Source organism: Neovison vison, chromosome 14 (genome assembly GCF_020171115.1).
Source record: "Neovison vison isolate M4711 chromosome 14, ASM_NN_V1, whole genome shotgun sequence".
NCBI classification, from domain to species: Eukaryota; Metazoa; Chordata; class Mammalia; order Carnivora; family Mustelidae; genus Neogale; species Neogale vison.
In genome coordinates this window covers 2,500,029-2,516,394 of record NC_058104.1, presented here as the reverse complement: position 1 = coordinate 2,516,394, position 16,366 = coordinate 2,500,029, and the positions used below count along the sequence as shown (strand labels likewise).

At 59.4% G+C, this 16,366-nt stretch overlaps 1 protein-coding gene across 3 annotated transcripts in view; it reads left to right on the top strand.

Annotated features, from left to right (window-relative positions):
* The window catches only part of C14H7orf50 (chromosome 14 C7orf50 homolog), a 121,301-nt gene extending 105,253 nt beyond the window's left edge, over positions 1-16,048 (top strand). For 2 of the 3 annotated variants that reach the window (XM_044233930.1, XM_044233931.1), the window contains 3 exons: positions 8,042-8,241; positions 10,750-10,831; positions 15,327-16,048. In XM_044233930.1, coding sequence (XP_044089865.1) covers positions 8,042-8,241; positions 10,750-10,831; positions 15,327-15,509 — 465 coding nt within the window. In that variant the 3' untranslated portion in view covers positions 15,510-16,048. Of the gene's footprint in view, positions 1-6,065; positions 6,169-8,041; positions 8,242-10,749; positions 10,832-15,326 lie in introns of all 3 variants that reach the window. The other variant, XM_044233932.1, reaches the window with a different exon arrangement.
* Positions 16,049-16,366: the final 318 nt, after the last annotated feature.

The window sequence follows — 16,366 nt, the reverse complement described above, 5'->3', positions numbered from 1 at the left end:
AAGGAGGATGCAGAATTCCACTTCTGTTGTTTCTGCGCTGTAGTGAGGACGTTGTGTTGTGGCTGCGCTGGGCTGCTACAGGCCTCGGCTCCCACTTTCTGCCTTGGATGGCACCTGCCCAGGCCCGAACTGTGAGTCCCAGGGGCCCGAGCTCCCTGCGTGGTAGAGCTTTGGGGTGAGCAGAGCTCCCCACAGCAAAGGGGTGTGCGCACATTTCTTTGTCTGGCCTGGGGGCCATCGAGGACAGCCGGTAGCAAAGAGTTGGGGGTTTTCATCTAAATTTGGCTACATTCTAGATTCTATTTCTCCTGCTGGAGTTACTTTGCGTTTACCACGTTTTGAAAAATAAAACGTGGCCACCAGATGTCAGGAGGCATTACTCCACCACGTAGACAGGCGGAGAGAGGGTTCCAGAGCCCGGGGAGAAACCTTTATCCCCTCCCCCAAAGCTGCTCCAACGCTGATCGAATTTTGGGTTTCCACACACGATCTCAGGGAGGAAAAACAGTTTCCCTTGCTTTATGAAACCTCATAAGCATTGAGTCTAGCGTCTCCTTTTGGAATTCCAAGTGGGAAAATCTGGAGAATGGCTGGTTTGTCCCCCACTCTCCTCTGTAGCAGGTGGCAGGACCATGCCAACCTGTGAGGAGCCTTCTCCATCACCCTCAGTCTTTGCCACGTCGCTGGACTTCAGCAGCTTCAGCAGCTCTGGGCCCGTCCTGGGCTCTGGCTGCTGTCGTGCCATGGCTGGGCCAGCCGCTCCGTCTTCTGCCCAGGCGACATTTCCTGCCCCGCTCTCTGTGTGAAGAGGAGCACTTGATCTCTGCTCCTGGGTGCTCTGGGAAAGACAAAGAGCCTTTCTCTGGGACACAGAGAGCTGCTGTCCACCCTCCTGGGGCCTGAGCCAGGGCCAGAGGCTGTATCTGCACGCCTAGGCCTGGGGTGAACTGTCTCTCCAGGGGCCCTGAAGCTCAGAGCCATCCACATTTCAACCAGGGCAGCTTCTGTGCTTGGGAGCAGGTGCAGACAAGTGACGAGGCACCCAGCAGTGTGTGGTCAGCACCCACGTCCCCCTCGCGTGCACTGCCTGTATGTGTGTGAGACCCCTCCCCTGAGTCTCTCATTTGGCAGAAAGCCCACACTGGATAGTCTGGCTCAACCTGGACACTCGTGCGAGATCCGCGGGAGGGAGCTGAAGGGGCACATCAGCCAACCACTGGCACCACTGCTGGACAACCCCAGTTTCCAGAGAAGGGGTGGGGGACCATGCCAGGGGCCTGCTGCTTTTGGGGTGGCAGGTCTGTATGGCCCGGTTTCTTGTGGTCAGCTCAGTCTAGAATGGATAGTCTCCACTCACACCGTGACAGCCCGTCACCCAACGTCTCCGGCGCCCGAGCAGAAGGGTCCGCAGGGCAGTCCACCCATAAAGCCGCACAGAACCATCGGAAAGCCTCACCCCAAGGGCCCGACACCACAGGGTACAGAGAGGGCCCCAGAAAAGGCAAAGTGGCACATTGAGCAGACTCTGGTGGGCTTGGCACCTTGTAAACGCATGTTCCCGCTGTGGTCTCACCAGAGTGAACCAACAGAAGGGCGAAACGGGCCTCCTGCAAGCTTGCTGTCTTGTGTGCCGGAAGCCCTTACCCACACGGCAGAGGACAGCCATCGCCTGAGCCCACAGTGAGACCACTCGTTCTGTGGCTCGAGATGCCCCCAAGCCCATGTCAGCCAGCACGGGTGCCGCCAGAAGGCGACAGCGAAGCGGACACGGCCTCCAGCGTCTCCAGGTGGCCCTAAGAACACGAGTGAGACTAGGCCAGCAGGAGTCCTGGCTCCCAGCTGAAGCTGGGCCCCCTCTGGAGACGGGTCTGTGCTGTCTTCTGGAGAACCAGAAACATGGCAGGATTTCAGCTGTACATTTGAGGTCCTTGGGTACTTTTGGGGGTGACTTTGTAGCTCTGCCCCAGTGTGGCAGCCCTAGAGCAGGCAGAGAGACCAAGGAGTCCCCCTGCACCTGCCCGTCCCCTCTGGGGGTACTGGCTTCCACGGGCCTTCTGGGACACCCTACGCAGGTACATCCCCAGAGCCACCCCTGGAGGGAAACCACAGACATGGCACCTCGAGGCACACGTGGTGCTAGGGGCATCTCGGGGTCCCATCCCCTCTTGGCCCTGAACTCACCCTGGTCTGCCACAGGTACCAGTTTCACACAGTGGGCCAGGATCACAGGTGTTCAGAGTGGCTGAGCCAGTGTGGCCACAGGGCTTGTGCATAGCCAGGGGCCTCCTCTCCCTGCACCCAGCACCGCACCATGCTCTGCCACTGCCACACCACCCCTGGCAGGTGTGGGTGCACAGCCGGGACCGTGTGCCCGAGAGCATGCCCCTGCCAGGGAGGGAGGGTGTCCTGGCAGACAGGGTGGTCAAGACTCCTGTCCCTTGGGGCACCTAGGTGGTTCAGTGGATTAAAGCCTCTGCCTTCGGCTCGGGTCATGATCCCAGGGTCCTGGGCTCGAGCCCCACATCCAGCTCTCTGCTCAGTGGGGAGCCTGCTTCCTCCTCTCTCTCTCTCCACCTGCCTCTCCTCTTGTGATCTCTGGCAAATAAAAAAATTTTTTTAAAGACCCCTGTCCCTTGAGTCCACGTGGGATCCTCCCTGCCTCCCAGGTCTGCCTTCTTTCCTAGGTGAAGGCTCTGCTTCTTGATCCTGGAGAGAAGGAAGGTCTGCTGTGACCTGGAATTCCCCAGCCTGGGTGGGAACAGGGCACCCTAACATCAGCTGGCTGCTTTGGGAGCCAGCTGTCGTGTGCAGGACAGCAGCCCTCTGTGCCTCCTGGTGGCCCTAAGCTCCCGGTCCCAGAACTGAGACTCTGGCATCTGTCCCTGAACCCCTGTGCTTTCTGGTTATCCTGAACTCTCAGTCCTGGAACAGACTCTGGCATCCGTCCCTGAACCCCTGTTCTTCCTGGTGGCCCTGAACTCCCGGTCCTGGAACCGAAACTGGCATCCGTTCCTAAATCTTGGAGCTGATCATGCCCCAGAGGTGATGTCACCCCACTGTAGTGCCTGCAGGGACCACACACATGCTGGCGGCTTCCATGCCTTCAGTGCTGTATTTGTACCTCTTTTAAGGCTCAGGGGGACCGGGGGAGCCTCAGTGGCCACTTCCCTGCCTGCTGTGAGGCCAAGGCAGCCTTGGACAAGGGCTCTGGCCAGGCTGTGTCTGGGGCTAGGGACACACAGTGGGCACCGCTGTCCTTGCATACCATTTCTCAGGGCCCCAGAGCTGCCCCCACTCCAAAGGCCGCCTGGTCCCCAGGCCCCGGGACTACACTGCATTGCTGGGCTGCTATACTGCAAAGGAGATGGGCTGGCCTGGGACAGATCGGGGGTTCTGAGGGCCTGGGACAGGGGTGAGACCCCCTCCCAGCCTGAGGTGCTAGCTGCTAAGTGTGGCCTTAAGCCAAGGGTGCAGGACCGAGAAGCAGGTACACGCAGCCTTCCTTTCCCATCAGAGGCTTAGACTGGATCCTCCAAAAAGCAGAGAGGCAGACAGATCAGGCACAGGATGCTGATTTGGAGCCATAGCCCCAGGAGCCTCAGCACAGCCCTGGAGGAAAGGTGAAGCACCCCTCCCACCCATAGGCCTGGCCCCAGTGCCCTCCAGAGCTTTAGGCAGGTTCCCATCACAGAAATGAGCCAAGGCTGCGGGGCCAGTGGCCAATGTTGGCATGGCCGCCCCTCAGGAGTCCCATTTGTGTGGTTCTCCTCGCAGCAAAGCCGCGGGGTGAAGGGATCCGGGTCCAGGGCCAACAGCTCATGTGACCCTCCCTTTGTGAGGTCAGATACTCACCAAAAGGAGAGAAGAACCGCGCCGCTGGGTATCCGCCCCATCCCACGCTGACACTGCGGCTTGAACCTGCCAGTCCTCCCTCTGGCCTCCCCCACAGTGTCCCCTTCCTGGAGCACGGCTCTGGGCATTCGCTTTCACGGCTCTCCTGTTCCAGGCCGTGGGCATCTGCAGGGGCACCTGTGCTCCGTGACTGAGGCAGGTGCCTGGAGAGGCGCCCTTGTGGATCCAAAACAGTGTCGAGCCTGCTCTCCCTAGAACCTCCTTCCTGCAGGTCTGGTCTGAGGGTGTTTCTGCCTGGCCAGAACACGTGGTAGCCTTTCTAGATCAAAGTAATGCCATTTCTGCCTACGTCTCTTTGCCAGGAGTTACCAGGGTAAAAGAAAATGTTTATTTCATGCATTATATTTTCTCAGATACGGTCAGCTTTTCTGTCAGCGGTGCCCCTGGATTTCCTTGGGCTAGTTGACTTCTCTCTCCAGTCTGTGGGACTTTTGGATTTATGCATTCTCAGTACATTTAGTGCATATACTCAGGGTTTTCATTGCCCTCAAAGCCAGTAAGGATTGTTTTTAAATGCATTTCTAATCACACGAGCACTCCATGACTTAATATCGTACACGAAAACATTTACATTGAGACACACTGAGGTGACGTAGACAAAATTCACCGTCTCTCGGCCACACTGCCCGTTGTCCCCTGCTCTCCCCTCCCCCAGTGGCCATGGTGGGTCCGTTTGTCCTGCCCAAAGTTTTCCATGCATGTTGAATTGTTTCTGTGCCTTTTGAAATGCAGCCCAGGACCTGTGTAACTGTAAGAGAATGTGTTGCCGCAAGTTGGGTTTCCCGTATTAGGAAATTGTGCATGCCGTTTGGTCTAGAACACCGGAGACCATAATCCATCTTTGTAGAGCTGTGTGTCTGCACAAGACCACAAGCTGTCAACTCCACGTGTTTGTGACAAGCAGACAGGCAGCAGACGTGAGTGGTGGCAGCTGACCCCCTCGCAGTCGGTCAAGTCTGTATTTTGGAAAAGGGTCGTATTCACAGCTGCTGACTGGGAGAGCGGGCTGGGCCTGCCGGGGGGCTGGGGCTGCCGCCCCTCCCCACCCCATCTTGCTGTCTAAAGACCCCTCCTTCCCCTGAAAGTTGCTTCCCCAGGAGGGGCCCCAATAGGCTTCAATTATTGGACTCCTGCATTCCTTCCTTTTCAGAATTTTTTGTGTTTATATAGGCATTCCCAAGCCCTTGGGCAACCTTTAACCTGAGGAATGTCGGGAGGCAATGGTGATGGTGGCAGCTGTGTCCCAAGTGTTACTTGCTAATTAAAATCTAATTCTGCAGAGGGTTATCAGATCAGTGGCAACTGGAGAAAGTTCATTCGCAATCAGAGGAGATTAAGCGCCACCTCTAGGGACGGTGGGGTCGCCGAACTCCTGGCGGCTGGCAGATGCTGCGCGTTAGAAATGGTTTTGCTTTCCGGGGTGCTTGCCTCCCACTGCAGTGGCGACGCTGCGGGATGAAGGTAGCCAGAAATGTCCAGATAGGCCCCCACCGCCTTCATTCAGACGTGCTGGAAGGTCCCCGGGTCCATCCAGCCCCACCGCAGCTGAGACAGCTCTGCCCCCTGCAGCCAGACACCCTCACAGGGCCCCAGTCATGATGGTGGCAGCAGTGGGGGCATCACCGGACCCAGGCCAGGAACGCTCAGGGCACCCAGAGCAGAGAGACCAGGCAAGGCCCACAGCTGATCCACAGCTGCTGCCCCCGCCAGGTCACAGCCCTGCACACCCGGGCCCCACTTCTTTATCTTCCAGCAATGCCCGGGACCCTTGTGTTTTTCCCAAATGGTTGCTTGGGTCCATGTGGTCCCCTCCAGGGTGAGGACAGCAGCTGGGGGAGGGGCAGAGCTCCATCACTCTGTCCCCCTTCCCAGCAGGGACAATGGGAGAGGGGCTTCGGCTGCTCTCTTGGCATCCCCTTTCCAAGGAAGAGAGCCAGAAAGGACAGGCTGCCTGAGCTTAGGGAAGGGAAGGTTGGCCCAGCAGGTGTGATGGCTGTCGTGGCCTCAGGGCTCAGAGCTCTGGGGCAGAGGGGCCAGCTTTCTCTCTAGCTTCCCGTGCAGTGGTTGGTCTCACCCACAGGCTATGCATTGTTTCATTGAAACTGCCAGTGTTTAAAATTCAGGAGGTTTCACCTGTCACTCTCTGTTTCCAGCTTCTTTGGAGAAGCCTTTCGGCGTGGTCCATGGACTGGCTGTGGGCATCTGATGGGTCTGGACCCCCTCAGCGTTCCTAGCTGGCCCCTGGCACCATCGAGGGTGGGTGTCACGATCCTTTGAACAACTCTAGAGTCATACTTAGCTTCCTGAGGACATGGAGCACAGACTCCAGCCACCGCCATGCCAGGGTGACCAGAAAGAGAAGGAAGCTATGTGTGCCCTTCCCAGGTTTCTGTGTCTAGTACCACACATGGGCCCTTCATGCTGGGTGTCACAGAAGCCCCAGGCAACACCTAGGCTGTGCAGGCTACTCCGCACTTGGGTCCCAGCCGCCCAGCTGCTGGCCCCTCTATGGGGACAAGGCCCTCAGAATGCCCCGGAGTCCACCTTTCGTGCGACAGGCTCCTCCAGCCTCAGGGGCAGAGGCCACATCCTGGTGATGGCTGGCCCCGTGAAGGGTGCAGAGTCATGCCAGCAGCCCTCATCGTGGGAGCAGGCACTTCCTGCCCTCCCTGCCCCTCTCAGGCCCCCCTGGGTCAGTGTCCCCATGCTCTTGGCCCTGCACTACAACGGTCCTGACCTTGCCCCAGGACTTCAGCCCTAGGTGGCTGCTGACGTGTTGCCCACATGGCTTCCGCGGGGACAGAGGCTGGCCCGCACCCAGAGCTTGTTTGCTCCTCTGAGAGTCAGACTTTCTGTGCTGTCCGCAGTGCTGGCTGCCGTGGGCCGATGGGTCTGAGTAGTTGGTGTCCCAGTCACACTCCTCAGACCTGTCTGCCCTTGGCCTCAGGAAGCCCCACCTGAATACCAGACGCCTCTCAGGCAGCTGGGGGTGCAGGGCCTCTGGGGCTGTGTCTGTGTGTGGGAGACTTCCCAAGAAGGGGGGGCGGTCCAAGGATCCTCCTGTACTGGCAGCCTGTAAGCCCCATGTGCGTGTTTCTGTGTGTATGTCTATGTGTGTGAGTGCATCTGTGTGTGTGTGTGTGTGTCTGTGCATGAATGTGTGTGCATGTCACGGCTGCTGGAGTCTCCCTAGGGCAGGCCTGAAGCCCTATGGCTGGTAAATTCAGCTGTTTTTAAAGGAGACAGAGGAGCTGGAGAGAGCTGCTCTCTTGTTTTAGAAGATTCTGGAAGGATCTGGTGTTGAGTTGGAACACAAAGGTTGTCAAGGCACTGGCATTTTAGGAGGGGGCCTGCGTGGCCTGTGGGGACACTGGAAGGGAGGGGGGTGCTGTGCAGACACTGGATGGCCCAGGGCAGTGTGCTCGCCCTTCCTAGAAGCATTGGGGGCAGTAGCCTGGTCCCTGGCCAGAATCACAGCGACCAATGCTGGCGTTCCGGGTTTTCCAGGAAGGGGGAAGTGTGCAGCTGCTGGAGTCCTCAGCCTCCATCTGGTTTTATAGTGAGTGTCTAGGAAAGTGGCGGTGTCAGGAGGCGAGGGTCCACACTCGCGCCATGCCCCCCAGCTGCTTGGCCACCTGCTCCCAGGAGAGGTTCAGGCAAGCATAAGGGCCTCAGTGGATGCTCGTGGTGGGAAGACTGCCCCTCCCCATCCCCTGTAAGCCGTGAGCACCCTCAGCACAGCCTCTGTAAACCCTGGGGGCCAGAAACTCCTTAGGGTTGGGTGGGTGGGGTGGGGTGGGGACAGGGAGGGTTGGAGAGCGGTGGAGGCAGCTCTAGGGCCTCAGGGGATAGGGGGCCTGTCAAGGCCAGAAATCCTAGCCCCCAGTGCCGAGGTGCAGGTGCAGGGCAACAGGGCTGAGGTGAGTGAACTTTGACCCATCCTGGGGGGTGAGATAGTCATGCCTGGGTCCCTGGGAGAGCAGGACTCTGAGCAGCCCCGTCCCCAGCTCCTGGGGTGAGAGGGGCACTGGGGATCCCAGCACGGGGTACGGAGGGGCTCAGCTCCCAAGAGCGGGGGTCCGAGATGCCATGGGACATCCTCACAGGCCAGTTCTCCCTTGCCTTGCAGGGAGACACAGTGTCAGGGACCAAGCAGGAGACAGCCCCCGAGCTGCCTGCGCTGACCCCAGAGGAGAAGAGGATCCGGGACAGGAAGCTGAAGAAGGAGCGGAGGAAAGAGGAGAGGAGGCGGCTGCGGGAGTCGGGAGCAGCCCAGAGCCTGCCGGCCAAGCGCTCTGGATCCCAGCTGGCCCTGGACTACCTCCGTGGGTAAGACAACCCTGTCCTGTAGGGCCCGGCAGTGTCCCAGGGCGTCTGTGCCGGGAGGGACACGGGCTCTACGTTCAGTGACCCGGCTCCCCTGTGGCTCCCGGGACCACTGGGACCCCAGGGTCTGTAGCGCCACCTCCAGTGGTGTCCCCATGGCCATCCTGGTGGGTGTCATCAACCCCAGGGGCTGTCTGAGGGAGGGGAGGGCCGCCACCCTGTGCCGCAGGAGTTTGCCTTGCAGGGGGAGCAGAGCCTTAGCAGCCAAGACCGAGGGGGAGGGCTGGGGACCCAGTCTTCACTCCACTGTATGGAGGGCCCAGCTCCCTGGCTGTCATCTCAGGGTGGCACGCGCTGCAGCTCCTGTCAGCTCCTCCAACTCCTTCCTCTGGGCCAGAGGTGCCCTGTCCTGGCCCCACAGCCCCGCCCCCAGTGGAGGCTGTTACAGTGGGTCACCCGCCCGGGCAGGGTACAAGCAGGGCAGAGGCAGGGTGGAGGCCCCCGAGTGGGTGGTGATGCCACAGGGCCTGGAGGCCAGCAGGGTATGGAGCCCCAGCAGCCCAGGGCCTGCCTGCAGATGTGAGAGGCTGCTGCACCCCATCACAGCCAAGAACCCTCATTACACCTGGGTTCTGGTCCATGCACCATGCTGCCTGTCAGCAAGGCATCTCTTGGGTGGAGTGGGAGCCCCAGCGGGTGGGCTGGCTCGTCCCTATTCATTGTCACCATCTTTCTTGTCATTGTCCTCATCATCCTTGTTTGTCTGGGGGCCTCCTCTCTGCCTGTCATGGAGCTGCTTGGAGCCCCCAGCTGGTGCCCCTCACTTTCTGTGGTCCCATGCAGCATAGCTGAAGCCATTCAGACACTCCCTGGGGGCTCAGGTGACCAGAGCCCTGGGGTTGGGTAGGGGGTGTGGCTTTGGGCTCACAGCCCATCCTCGCTGTCCATATGTGGGTGATGGAGTCAGGTCCAGGGAGTCCAGGTCCCAGGCAATGGAGCTCAGAACCACCAAACCTCTCTCAGCCCAGGAGCGACCCCACAGGCCCTGGGGCGAGGTCATGTGCCATCCTCGAGGTGGGGGGACAGGCCAGGGAGCAGCTGGTTGATGGAGGCACAGGGAAGTTTATTACAAAGAGGCATGATGAGGGCTTGCTAGTGAGTCGAGAAGCCGAGACCCAGGAGGAGCAGACTGAAGGGCAGCCACTCCCCCAGGGCTGCAAAGAGGCCCAGCCGTGGCTCACAGAATGGCAGAGAAGTCACAGGAGCCAAGCCCACGGGACTTGCCAGGAAGGCTGCTCATGGGCTGTCTGGCTGTGGCTACAGTGGACCATTGGCTCCTGGGGGTTGCTTGCCAGAACCAGGCTGGAAGAGCCTTCCTCTTTTATCCTGAAATGTCTCTCCAGCACCTTCTCCTTCCATTGGCCCAACTGGCAAAGGAAACCCTCTGTTTCTACGGAGCGGACGATGGAGGAAAGTTTGAGGCAGAGGCCGCGACTTGATGACCAGCGTGGGGGAGGGAGCCCCTTGGGATTACCCTCAGGAACCAGTCAGAAGGTTTCTCTCTTCTTTCCATCCCTTCCTCTAATGCCCACTGTTTTGGTGTCTGCTTTCCCACTCTTGCCGGGGCCCGTACTGAGTGCGGCACCTGCTGGTGTGGGAGGCTGGGCCGGGCTCCGTTCCGGAGGCCCGGCATGCTGCCCGAAGGGAGACCGTCAGTCGGCCTCCTGGCCTCAGTGATGCGTGGTAGATTCACACTGTGAATCCGGCTGTGCCCATGGTGTCTGCTCCCCCGGGAGGATGGGAGCACTGGTCCAGTCTGGCTCAGGTCCTGCTCTGTGGCTGCCACACAACATGCCCGTGTCTCCCTGATACTGAAGCAGTCCAGACCAGCATGGCCCTCCAGGTCAGGATTCTTGGCTCCTCCCAGCTTGCTGTCCCTCACCCTCCACCACACAGCTCTCAGTTTTGAGTTTGTGGGGTTTTTTTGTTTGTTTGTTTGTTTTAGATTTTATTTATTTATTTGACAGAGATCACAAGTAGGCAGAGAGGCAGGCAGATGGAAAGGGAAGCAGATTCCCTGCTAAGCTGAGAGCCCAACTCGGGGCTCTTTCCCAGGACCCTGAGATCATGACCTGAGCTGAAAGCAGAGGCTTAACCCACTGAGCCACCCAGGTGCCCACAGCTCTCAGTTTAAATGATTTCCGCACTCTTGTCGTTAGACTCTGCTGTAGCACACAATAAAGGCTTTGCAAGAATGGCCGATTTCATGAAATTCCAGATATACATAAAATGGTGGCCTGGTCGAGCTGGAAGGAAGAGCCCCGTGCCATCTGCCGCAGGTGTGGAAGCAGGCCTAGTTGGCCGAGGCCTCCCAGGCATGCGGAAGTGAGGTGTCCTCCCAGCACCAGGCCCCTGGTCCCCCTCTGCTCCTTGTCGGCTCCCCTCTAGCTTCCACACAGACCCTTCCGCCATCTCCTGCTGGCATCTGAACTTCCTGTCCTTGCTTTCTAGCTGGGCCGAGAAGCATGAGAACTGGAGATTTCAGAAGACAAGGCAGACGTGGCTGCTGCTGCATATGTATGACAGCGACCAGGTGTGTGCACGCTGGGCGGGGAGGGGAGAGCACGCACGTGGTCGGGGACTAGGTGGGTGTGCATGCTGTGGGGGGCAGGTGTGTGCACACTGGGGGAGTCGGTTGTGTGCACACAGGGCGGGCAGGTGTGTGCGCGCTGAGGAGTAGTATGTGCACGCTGGGGGGTAGGTGTGGATTGTATGTCAGTGTGGACTTCCTCACAGGTCATTGTCCCTCACTATCATCGTCTGCTTTGTGGCTCTGCGGCAGGGAGGTCGCGGGTGCCCGTGTGCACATGATGGGGGTGATCTCCATGAAAGAACCACTTGAGAGCCACAGCGTGAAGTGAGGCTGTGGGTGTGGCGGGGTGGGGAGGGCAGCTGTCCACACAAGGCCCAGGGCTGCGGGTGATCTGGCCGACAGCAGAGCCCCCTCAGGGCCAAGAGCACCACGCCCCTTCCCCATGACCCTGCTGTCCTGCACAGCCCCATGCCAGCTCCCCACTCAGAAGATTTCTGAGCCCAGGATCTCAGACCCAGGGACACGCAGTCCCCAGAACCCCCCGGAGCAGCTAGCACACACGAGCAGCCAGTGGGGAGCTATGTGCACAGACCTCGGTGCCCCGACCACCCTGTCTGGGCCTGTGTACCCTCTGCTTCCGGACCTGGAGCCGCTCCTCACCTCTGGGGACACGCTACTCCCCAGGAGAGGGGGCCAAGGCGTCCCGGGGACCACTGCTGTGGCTGGCCCTTGCTTCCCAGTCGTGCCCATCCCACTCAGACCTGGTTGTCCCAGTGGTGGGAGCTGTGCTAGGGATAGGTTGTCACTCTGATGAAGCCTCATGTTCTCTATGTTTACTTTTGTTGTTTGTGTTTTCCACATCATAACTAAGAAATCACTGCCTAACCTGAGGTCAGGAAGATTACCGCTCTTTTCTAGTAAGGGTTTTTTAGTTTTTGGTCTAACGTTTAGGCCTTTAACACATTGGGGTCGACCGCGTCTGTGCTGATGTAGGTCTTCTGCGTGTGTGGCCACGCACTGTCCATTGAGTGGACTGTCCTCCCCAGAGTGGAGGGACGCCGCACCTTGCTGCTTCCTGGTGTCCTGCCAGTTCTTACATGTCTGCCCTGCTGAAACAGAGAGGACAAGGCTTGTCGGCCTCACTGGCCCTTCCTAGTGTCCTGGGCTGCCCTGGAAAATGGGACGGTGTATCTGAAAACCCAGCTGGGGTACTGGTGGTTTTCGGGGGCTTTCCAGAGAGGGTACAGTAACCAGTGGATGGAAGGGTAGATTGATCGATGGCAAGCCTGCTGAGGTCAGGGTCAGAGCTCACCTAGGTCTAGCATGGGCAGTGGGATAGAGGAGAGCCCTGAGCCACAAGTAGGTGACTATAGCCAAGGTGCCTAGGGATGCCAGGAAGGGAGGGGAGGGCCAAGCTGGCTGTTGGTATGTGTGGTCCTGATAACAAGGCCTGGCCCTCAGTTCAGCAGACACTTCCAGAGCCTGCGTGGCTCAGCAGGGTTGGGAGTGGGCAGCAGGGAGGGCAGTGGGGGAGCCTGGTGTAAAAGTCAGGGGGTCCTTTGGTGCTCTGGACCCCGGATTCTGTAGACAGTGGTGCCTCTGCCTCCCAGCCGGCATCCAGGTGCCTCCTGATCCCACAGTCAGCCACACTCCTCACGCTTCCCTCTGTGGCCCTCACGCTGTCCTGCCCTCAGTCTCCCTCCAGAGCAGCCTGCCACCCTGGACGGGCCCTGCACTGCTGGCTCCCGTGTGGCACACAGTCGGGCCTCTCTGTGACCCCCATAGTGCAGTGCGGGGATGCTCCTTGTCGGGACCTTTGCAGCAGTGGTCCTCCAGCGCTGCCCGCCAGAGCAGCAGAGGCCGTGACCTGAGGCAGAACGGTTCTGCGGTCCCACACATGTCCAGTCTTCCTGGCGCACTGATGAGCAGAACCCAAACTAGCATCTTCTTTCCCTGGGAACCTTGCTTCCAACCCGCAAGGCAGAGGCAAACACGGCCCGACGTTGTGGCAGCCATCTGGCTGCATAGGACAAGGGTGTGTTTGTGTGCGCATGCACATGCGTGTGCACATGGGTGTGCATGCAAGCCCCAGTGTGTTCAGGAGTACTTCCTTCCAGGAGCAGGACATAAAATTGGGTTTCGGGGATGAGACAGATCTGGAACCCCGATCTAATTGTGAGGGGGACTGATGGAAGCTGGAGGGAAAGCCTGGAAGTGGCCCACACGTTCAGGACGCCCTGAGGAGGAGGGAGCCAAGGCCAGTCCACAGGGAAGGAATCTGTCCCCAACAAGCCGCATGGGGCCAGCTGGATGCCACACATCAGAGAATGAAAGTGACCTCAGCCGACCTCTAACAAAAGTGAAAATGAGCCCGAGCTGCAGGCTTCAGGGCTGACGCTCTCCCATCATAACCTCGGGTCGGGCACAGCTGCCTTGAACACAGCTCCACAAGCACGGTGACACGGAGGGACAGACAGATCGGAATGAGACAGCCCCCCACAGGAGGGAGAAAGTGCGCATGTGCCCCGTGTCCTGAGGCTAGTCTGCTACCCAGGCAGAGCCTTCCTAGCTCAGTGACAGGACAGCCCAGTTTCAGAGTGGACAGAAGATCCATGCAGACGCTTCTCCAGACCAGACAGTCCAGGTGGCCGGGAGCCCCTGCAGCAGAGCCCCGCGTCGCTGGCCCCCCGGGGGGAACGCCCACCAGTCCATGGCAGCCAGGCCAGCGAGGGCGGCTGGTGGCACATGTTGAGCAGGACACAGCTTCTCTCTGCCCTGTGCCTCTTGGAGCACCCTGTTCCCACGTTAGGGCTGGATCACATCTCCGGATTTCTCCGAGGATGGCAATAATGCAGTCTTCACATTTTGTTCTCTCCAAATAACCTTTATTTTGTCCAGGTTGCTTGTGGTTTGTGTGCTTGACCTCTGACTTTGGAATCAGAGACTTTGCTCCGACACAGTGCCCTGTAGGGGTGACCAAGGCTGCACATCCCCCACTGGCCCATGCACTCCTGTATGGGTTGATGTGCTAGACTCATGATCTTGGGTTTTCTCTCCTGTATCCTCCGATTTCAGAATAGAATCTTCTAGTCTTGCTGCAGGACACAGGCTGGGCTACTGACTCTGTGGAAGCTGGTGGAGGGCAGCCCATTGGAGGAGGCAAGGGGCAACTGTGGGGGAAGGGGGTAGCATGGGAGTGGGTGGGCTGGGAGGAGGTCAGTAAGTAGAGGGAGGTAGGGTGAGGGGAGCCCATTGGTAGAGGCAGGATGCAGCTGTAGCGGAGGCTGGGGGGGGCAGCCTGTCAGGGGAGGCAGGGGTGTAGCCCACAGAGGGAGGCAGGGGGCAATGTGAAGTGAGTGGGGGAAGCAGCTGGGGAGGAGGCCCAGGGTGGGGGGCAATGCGGAGGGGGTGGTAGGCAGCCTGTCAGTGGGCAGCATTGGGGGCACAGCAGGGGGAGGGGAGGGAGTGGGGAAGGCTGCTGTCCAGCAGGCGAACTCTTGTACCCCCTCCCTGTGCCCAGCCCACCACCCGGGAGTCCCTGTGCCTCCCGTGTCCGTGGCCACAGACTGCTCTTAGCACGGAGCTGCTTTGTGCTGAGATGAGCTCTAACTCATGCACCGTGACATTTAGCGCTGGAGCATTTAGCTCGGATGAAGTTCATGTGTCTGGGGCTTATTTAGCTGCTCATGCACTCTGCGTCCCATCTAAGAAATCGTGGCCCAATCCCAGGTCACCAAGATTTTCTGCAGTACTTTCTTCTAAGAGTTTATAGTTTTAACTCCTCATTTGACCCATTCTAAGCTGACATCCGAAGCCGGTGTGCGGTAGGGTCCAGCTTCCTGCTTCTGCACTGGGACGTCCCGTGGTCCCAGCAGCATCCGTTGGAGCATTGGCTCTTCCCCACTGAAGGGTCTCTGTGCCCTTGTCAGAACTGGCTGACCGTGGGGGGTGGGGGGTGTCACCACCTGCTGACCATGGTGGGGGACTATTGGGGGGGCAGGTCACCACCTCGGCCCCAGCTCTGCCCTTGCCCTGGATGTCTGTGCCAGTGCCTCTGGCTTCAGAGTCAAGACGTGGGAGTCACTGACTGCTTCTTGAGTGGACCCGGCCATTCCTTCAGTCTCGCCTCTGGATGGTACCAGCTGGACCCGAAGTCAGGCAGCCTGGGGTGATGGCAGTTAAATTTGGTTTATCAGCTTCATCTCTCTCAGACCTCTGTTCTTTGTCCTAGAAGATCTCTCTCCTCACAAACACACCTGTCTCTTTAGTGGCATTTCAGGAGGGGTGAGAACCCAGAGCTGCTGAGCCTGAAGCCGGTAGAGGGAACAGCCCAGGACTGGGAGAGGGTCTCTGCAGGAGGTCAGACCTCCCTCCCTCAGCCCTGCCCGGAGCCTGAGACCCACAATGTGAATGCCTGGTTTCCCCACCACTCAGTGTCCACACTTCCCTCGTCACCCCGCCCAGCCCCTGACAGCCTCATCGTCTCCCCTCCCAGGTTCCTGATGAGCTCTTCTCCACCCTGCTGGCCTACCTGGAGGGGCTCAGGGGCCGCGCCCGGGAGCTGACGGTGCAGAAGGCGGAAGCCCTGATGCGGGAGCTGGACGAGGCCAGCAGCGCCGAACCCCTCCCGCAGGGGAAGACCCAGCGCATCCGGCAGGTGCTGCAGCTGCTCTCCTAGGGGGTGGCCGGCAGGATGCAGCCAGCCCCCAGCAGAAGGCCCCGATGAGGAGCAGGTGCGGTACGCGCGGGCCCACCTGCCCTGGGGACTTACAGATGCCGAGTCCCTGTGCCTGCTGGCACCTGACCCTTGCAGGGACTGACTCTGCCTGGCCAGACTGTTTATAGACAATGACGCGTTTTTGTGCTTTTACAGAACCTCACCTAGAGGTTTATCCTGGCCTCCCAGTGGCCCTCAAGACTGCAGGGTGGTTGCTTGTTGAGAGAAAGGTCTATTTTTCTACTCGGAATGTCTTAGAAATTGACCAGAGCCAGCCCATCCCTCCAGCTGTCGTCCATCCCCGCTGGGGGGGACGGGGGGATCCCTCTGGTACCGGCCACCTGCGTCCGGGTCACCTGCCTGTGTTTCCCAGCAGGTCCGGGCCATGCTTGCCCATCTGTCACCTCCTTCTTGTGGCCTGCTGGGCCCTCACTGACCAGTCCCAGGGAAAACCTGGCTGCATTTTCAATAAAACTGGTCCGTGTCGGCCATGGCCCTCATTCTGTGCACCCCGTTCTTACTTGCCTGTCCTGACTATGAAGAACTTGTCGTGAGAGTGAGCGTGCATCGGGCCAGAGCCGAGTTCCCCGGGGACAGCATCGCAGCAAGCCCTCTGTGTGGCTCTCCTGCCTGGTGGTGCCAGGCGCTTGCTCTGCGGGCCCGCCATTAGCAGGTGTCAGCAGTGTCCACACTGGCTGCCCTCACACAGCCATCCCCGCCGGGAAGCAAGCCTGCTTCCCAGAAGAGCACGCATGTCGAACCCCCTGGAAGTCACTTCAGGCATGGCAGCCCACACCGCCTCGGCCAGTGGGAAAAGT